Below are 7,622 nucleotides of genomic sequence, written 5' to 3'. Positions count from 1 at the left end.
AGTAAAATCATAATAAACAAAAATTGTAAAATGCCTTTAACATTATTTCCAAAATTAGGGGGAACTGGTATGTCTATAAGAAGAGAATCAGCTTCTGTGACAACTGGGCTTTTGCTTTGCTCCACATACGGCAAACAAGAGCTGATGGCACAGATTGGTTGTTGTTGTGTGGCTTCAAGTCCTTTCCGATTTATGGCAGCCCTAAGGTAAACCTATCAAAGAGTTTTCTTGGCACGTTTCTTCAGAGGTGGTTTGCCATTGCCATCCTCTGTGGGTGAAAGAGTGTGACTTGCCCAGGATCACTCAGTCGGTTAGTAAAATATCCCTTCTTATGTACTTGGTTTTGTTATTTAACTTATTTTTTTTAAAAAAATTGACTAGGGATAAATGCTTGTGGAATTTATGCCTCAGGTGACAAAATAATTTGTAGTCCTCTGTACTTTGACAAAGTGTCTTGGCTCAGGCAGCAAGATGACATTTCTACTTGATATGTTTCAGCCTGTCATTCCTTCTATTCTTATGTTGATACAGGTAATGAAGGCAGCCTGGTTCGGTTTGGTCATCTATGTAGGAGAACTGCCAAGCTAACCATTAGGCTTATGATTATTAGAAGCAACAGATAAGTTACCTTACAAGGATAGTTATCAGAGTCCATTTTCTCACCCAGCATCTACAACTAGTTTCAGTCTCTGCATTTAACTTTCTGAATGACAGCACTTCAAATGCTATGTGCACTAGCACAGTCTCTTGGCACACAACCCAAACATGTGAAGTTTTCACATAACTTCTGCTGCTACCCATGTCTCTGTTGGAAAACTGATATGCCACATGGTCTCCAGTAATTTTATTTTCCAAGTCTTTTTTTTCTTTCCCTGGTGAATTGAATCCCTCATATAAAGCTTGCAGTCTTCAGAGAGAGCATTTGAGGACTGGGGCTTTTCCTTCAGCTGAAGGTGTCAACTGTATCAAAAACTTTAGTATTAACTGTGAAAGCATGGAATATAGTAAACTAATCTCAACATGAGAATCAAGGAGCAGTCTTGCTGATGATTTCACTAAACACAGGTTCAAAACTGTTGTTTGACCTCAAAAAGCTTTCTTCTAAAAACAAGACATTTAAATAATAAAATAGTCCTATTGCTGATCTGGGAATATTACCTCTCATTTTTTTAAAAAGACAAGTCGTAGTTCATCAGATATCTTCTATCTTTGAATGCACATACTCTTTTTGCTAGATATGAATGTGATATTGAACACTTAAATAGTAAATATGCCTTCCAAATACAGTGGTGCCTCGGGATACGAAATGACCGGGTTACGAAATTTCCGGGATACGAAAAAAATCCATTTAAAAAAACTGTTCCGGCTTACGAAGGTTTTTTCGGGTTACGAAAAAATTTTTGGTGCTTTTCGGCGCTATTTCACACGAAATCGCGGCTTTTCCCCATTAGCGCCTATGGGTTTTCGGCTTGCGAAGGCTTTTCGGGTTACGAAAGCGGCGGCGGAACGAATTAATTTCGTAACCTGAGGTACCACTGTACCTTTTAAGGAAGCCATTGAATTACATCATTACAGATAAATAGAGAAGCCTTGCTTAAGTGCAGATATTTATATTTGCAAACAACTGTATTCAAAAGTCCTACATTCAAAAGTCCTGCTTTAGGATGACCAAAGACCTGCACAACTCAAGTATTTCTTCTAGAACAAAAATTACAAGCAAAGTCCTCAGGCCAGTTCTAATATGCAAGTAATTTCCTTGGATGGAGATGTGTATTCTTATCTGGTTCCAAATAGGTATCAAGTCAGTTTAGTGGGACTAGAGATGGGGGAAAATATTACTACAACAAAAGCCCTATTAGAATATAGGTGAAAAATCTATCCATTATTTTACTTGCAACCCGCTTCCCATCCTTCTTTTGAACTCAAGTGAGAAAAAACAGCTATATAAGTTTTTGAAAACTCAATTTCTCACCCAACTTACCAAAAGCCCTTGTCTTGCATTCTTTTTCTCTCCCTTATATTCTCATCTCCATATTATTTCTTTAGCTCATTGATTCTGGTATGGATCCCAGAAAAGGTCCTAGGGTTAAAGGCTTCAAAATGCATTTTCTGGAGCAATGAGGAGCTTTTGTGCAGTGTTCAGTGTAGAATTCAGAACATCAGGTGGGAATTTTCTCATGTTATTGGAGCACTGGTTTTTTGCCCTCCCTGTGACTGTTAGGTTTAGAGTAGGACAACTTATGTTTTGTTATGTGAAATGTAGTAATTGTGTAGTGTTGCCATGTAGCCTGGGACTTGCTGCTATTTTCCTTGCTCTCTGCTGGATGGCAGTACATTTCAAGAGTTGGAGTCCATTTGGGCTTGCTTTCACTGCTTTGTAACAACTTGTTTCACTGAAGGTACAGTTAGAGGATGGTGATCAAATAAGCTGATTTGACAGGAGTTTTATGAGGGTATTGACTTATGACCTAATTTGAATGAGCTATTATCAAATTATGATTGATTTGAGTGGATTTATAATTGATTTATGACTCTCATTATGGCTATGATTTATTAATAACCTGTGTCTATTTACTATTGGATTGATTGTTGATGGTGTTTGACTGATTTAGCACCCCTGTAAATGCATTCAAGTTGTGGTCATTTATATAACCCATGAAATCAGTGTCTGGCCCCCATTTGTAAGTGCCGATGTAATTCTGCAAGCCTGAGGCTCTTTTTTTTTTAAAATGAGAAGTAGTTTTGAAAATATCCCAAAGAACTAGGATTTCAGTAAAGAATTAATCAAGTAATTTAAGTGTATTAGCTCTTGTGTGCTATGGAAGACTTTATTAATAATACTGGAAAATGTTAATGCTAAAATTCCATACAAGTCAATCATTTTTGTTTTGTTTATTTTAAAAAAATCACTTTTGTTGGCAAATTTCCAATTAAATTTTATTTCTTTGGTTCTAGATGATTACCACAAAGTAAACGCAAATGTTTGTTTAGAATGTTGTGCATATATATATATATATATATAGAGAGAGAGAGAGAGAGAGAGAGCTCACTAGGTCAGGGTGACCTATTTGTCCAGCCAAAGAGATGTCTGCTATCCAAGAATGCAATTCCACCTCTCATCCATACAATTTAGAAATAATTGCATTGTTCTCTGAATCTGGCATTTTTATGAATTAGTTTACTTTAAAAAGTGTAATGATAATGAGTATAGAGACAATAAACCTATTACACTTTTCATCTGGGAAAAATTCCGATCTTAAACAATATGTTCTCATGTGTGGCTTGAGATGTAAAGATAAGATGTGGAAAATTCAAGCCTGTTGAAAGGCACAAAGTAACTTTTCCCCAGTTCAAGATGGCTGGGAATGGTGTGAGATGTACTCAAACTCATCTAGAGGGAGGGCAATTGGGTGAGGGAAGCTGGAAAAGAGGATAATTTTGTAGTTGCTGGATATAAAAGTGGATTTAAAAATACAGTGGCTTGACGGTTGAAAGCTGAAGATGCATGCAATAGAAAGATTGCTCATTGCCTTATAAGCTTTTTTTATTCTAACTTTTTTTCTAGTGTACCATTCAGCTGAATGCTGACAGACCCAGCTGATACTTCTGCTTCCTTCTCTTCCCACTGTGGAAGGGAGCAGCACTGAGCTTTGCTTTGCAACTGGAGGAGGAAGAGGCAAATGCAATGGTGATGTGGTAAAACAACCTACCAGGCAAGAGAGAAGAGATGGGCTAACACTCACATGTCAGCTATCTGGGAAATAGGTGCCAGTATTAAATAAGAAACTCATAAAGGGTTCACAATCACCAGAACAGTGAGCAATCTTTAATATAATGTGTGGGCCGAGTTTAAGGGATTTGTCTTCAAAGATTAGATCCATAGTGCAGCTATGCACTGGGTCCTTTTTTATAGGATCCCTGTCCAAAAATGAATATGAAAATCTGCTTTAAGTAAACATCTAAGTATTCAGCGGCTGTTTAATATAGTACAGTATATCATCTTAACATTATCTTCTGTCATATTACATTGGTAGGCATGGTAGCAAAACCTTCGAAACTGTTCCACACACACACACACATATATACACATACCAGCATGAGCTATCAGAAATATCATCCTTCCCCAACTTCTCCATCCCCCCTCCCCAATTTTAAAGAGCAAGTAGGCTGGATCCAGGCAGTTGCGTTGCTGGTGTAAGCTGACATCACTTTATGTGTGCATGCAGATATTTCCATCTCCAAACAGTTAAGCCTTGGGATAAACAGTGACAGCTTCATATCCCTCTGGGGGCCTCATGCGAGCCCTTGCATGAGTTTCACAGTATAACTGCCCCTCCACAAAGAAGTAGCCTTTCTGCTTCAGGTTGAGGCTACAGTCGGAGCACACGAAACATTCTGGATGCCTGTGCTTATCTCGTGCTTTAACAACTGGACCGCTGCATGCAAAAGAGAACAGATATTCTTAAAAATCAAACAAGCTACATTTTAATAAAGAAGTGATAACTATGGGGCTCAACAGACCGCCCCAAAATGTCGGGCTGGAGCTGCCCATTTTTGCACCCGAGGGACAGCACAGCAGCCAAAATGCGCAGTGTCTCTCAGCACCAAAAAGAACCTGCTAAAAGCAGGCTCTTTTTATTGTGCGTGCTGGGCACCATGACTGTGTCATTGGCGCACAGGCATGTGCTGATGTTGCAAGCACAGCACAGCAAGGTCTGGATGCTATGCCACGCTTGCGCCCTCTTGGTGGCCCCCTTGTGGATGGGAGGCCGCCATGATGGCACCGTCCTTACAGACCAGGGTTTGGGAGTGTGCAGTTGCTGTGCACTCCTGAACCCTTATTTTGGTCCGAGGATGGCGCTTTCCACCCGTCTGTACTGGGCCTAAGTTTTAAGTTCACTATGTGAACTTTAACCTTTCTCACCTGATCCTATGCCATATCACACCCATTCTATTAGAGATCTTTTGGGGAGGCACCCCACTATGGCTGAACTTTATAATATAATAATATAATAATATATAATAAGTTTTTATTTATATACCGCCCTGTGGCGAACCAATCCGGGCGGTTTACAACATTAAAATAACATACAGCATAAAAACAATGTATTTCCCTCCCCCCTTAAAAAGTTATTAAACAACATATCTTTAGTGAGAGCCAAACTAAGAATGTAAAACCGATACATTTCACAGAGTATGCCGATATTATTTATAGTGCTTTCTCAAAGCATCTGCTTCTAAGCCTTTTTATAAATGGTTGTAGGCCTAATAAAGGTTGACTGACTGAAAAACTGGATGAAATATTAAAATTAAACCAAAATAGCCCAAACAGTGATTTATAACTTTGAACTGCTTACTTTGTAAGCACTCTTTTAAGAATCAGTGCCTGAGTTTACTCTTTACCTACCCCCCTCCTCTGTTTTCTTTTTTCGCCTCTTACTGTAAACATGTGGTAAGGGGCAGTCATGCTTTATTGACTGTATGTAAGCCCTTCACAAAGCAGGGTAAGGAGCTTTACATAAAAAAAAAACATTTTGATTAACAATGAAAGATGAATCCCACCTATTTTTTATGTGAGCTATTTTGCATATTTACTCTCTATTAAAAGTAAATAAAATATCTTACACAATTCCATTTCCACACTTGTCACACAAAGGCACTTTAGGTACACTTCCTCCACCAGCAGCCACCTTTGTTACTGGTGCCTTCACACTCCTTGTACCAACGGGCCTTCCATCTGAAAGAAAAGAAGAAATGCCACTCCTGTTAATAAATCCAAGACTTCATATTATTTTACAAATATATTTTAAGAAGTAAAAGTTTAGAAATTGGCTGGCATCTTGATCAATATTTATGAGATCTTAAGCTGGACGTATGATGTCGTATGTTATAGGAGTCTTATAGCTATGTCTGTTGTAGCTACATGTGATGATGCGGAAGCATGGCCTTTATTCATGAGCATTTTCCTTTTCACAGTGTTAGAATTTCTTGAATTAACCTTCTCACTATTAAATCATCAATTTTTTAATAGTCAGATTTTGAAGGCAAAAAACTATTTATAGATACTTTATTTATTTATTTATTTATTTATTTATTTAAATATATTGCTCTGTGATCGTATTGTTTTGGGAGGCAGAACAAAAGTTTATTTTGTCATGTCCTAATAATAAAACTCTTATTTAACTTGAATACAGTATCATTGTGCAAGACATTTTAAAATATATATTTAAAAACAAAACACCAATTGCCATTTACTAACACATGTTGGTTTCACATCTTTAGCCTCTCTCTTTTAGGAACATTTTTTACCTATGAGTAGACTGACACATCATTGCACAATTACTTCAGATGTTCAGTAAAATAATATTATTATTTTATTATGTTTTCTTAACTAAGCTCCTATTTATTGTACCATCAAAAATACATTATCAATGACCTCCATACATACTCTCTTGACTTATTTTGTTACTGATGTCAGTTAAAGGTTATGTATGTCAGCTATGGGTTCTATTTGCGTATTTACTTATGGAATAATACTTATTTATAAATAAATCATGTTTCTGCTATTATAGATCTCAAGGTGGCAGGCATGTAGTTCCCTGGTGCTCTCCCATTCTCACCAAACCTACTTAGTTTCAGGGAGGTGCTGTTCTGGAAACAAGTATGCTTACAACCTATATGAAATGAATGAAAAACAGCAACTAACCAGACTCTTCAGAGACCATGTCTTGGAGCACTTTAAAGGAACCAGACTGGCGTGGCTGACTAGGTCCTTGCTGATTGTCATGGAGCATTCTGTAAACGTCAGACTGGGGCACCGCTGGTGGGACTGGGTCACTGCCAAGTCAATAAAGGATATGAAAGAAAGATGACTGATCAATACAGAATGAAAGGAGGGAACAGCAGAATGTCAGTTATTAATGCAAAGAATACAATTACTCGGTTGACCGTTATATAGCATAGCCTTTTCTCCCCTTACAAGACAGGCTCCAGAAACCTCCTCAAGTTGTGCCCAGGGTTTTGGCTTTGCTCAGTGAAATTTTCAACTTCTTTGAATGGGGGCACTGAAATGACAGAACACCCCCACAACAATACCACATCATAAAGTACTTTTGAAATTTTCCTTAGTGTGAACAAAACTGTGTTCTGTTAGAGGAGGGAGTTGTTGACTAAGGATCAGAAGTTCAAACCTTGCTTGAACAGGCAGAGCTTTAGTGGGCAGACAGACATATGGTAGTTGTGAGAGGGGATACTTAAAATGGAGCCTAAAGAAGCCATTTTCTATGGCCTCACACAAACTGATCTTTGTGACTCTTTCTCTAACAGCTCTGTTCGAAATAGCTAACACAGCAGCCTTGAATTTTTAGAACTAGATAACTGCCAGAAGCTTCAAAGGCAAGGCCTGAACAAGAGATAATTTGCTGTGCTTGCTAGATTCAAAGTAGAAAGATAGGAGATGTCCGAGTTTTGGGATGGAATATAGGGTCAGCTTGATAAGGAGATTGGCTGAAGCCAAACAAACAGAAAGGGAACCATTTGATGGGTGACAGTTGTAGAAATTGATGTGTTGGACCAAGAATAAAGCAAGGATGTTTTGAAGATAAGATGGAGACATCAAGAAG

The 7,622-nt window shown here is 38.1% G+C and overlaps 1 protein-coding gene across 4 annotated transcripts in view; it reads right to left on the bottom strand.

The window, feature by feature from the left end:
* Window positions 1-3,952: 3,952 nt before the first annotated feature.
* Window positions 3,953-7,622, bottom strand: part of PDLIM3 (PDZ and LIM domain 3) — a 45,317-nt gene continuing 41,647 nt past the window's right edge. For all 4 annotated transcript variants that reach the window (XM_042467691.1, XM_042467689.1, XM_042467690.1 and 1 more), the window contains 3 exons: window positions 6,707-6,837; window positions 5,626-5,737; window positions 3,953-4,436 (listed from right to left, as the gene is read on the bottom strand). In XM_042467691.1, coding sequence (XP_042323625.1) covers window positions 4,247-4,436; window positions 5,626-5,737; window positions 6,707-6,837 — 433 coding nt within the window. In that variant the 3' untranslated portion in view covers window positions 3,953-4,246. The remainder of the gene's footprint in view (window positions 4,437-5,625; window positions 5,738-6,706; window positions 6,838-7,622) is intronic.

The sequence above is a fragment of the Sceloporus undulatus genome, chromosome 5 (assembly GCF_019175285.1).
Source record: "Sceloporus undulatus isolate JIND9_A2432 ecotype Alabama chromosome 5, SceUnd_v1.1, whole genome shotgun sequence".
NCBI lineage: Eukaryota > Metazoa > Chordata > Lepidosauria > Squamata > Phrynosomatidae > Sceloporus > Sceloporus undulatus.
This window is presented reverse-complemented; position numbering and strand designations above follow the sequence as displayed.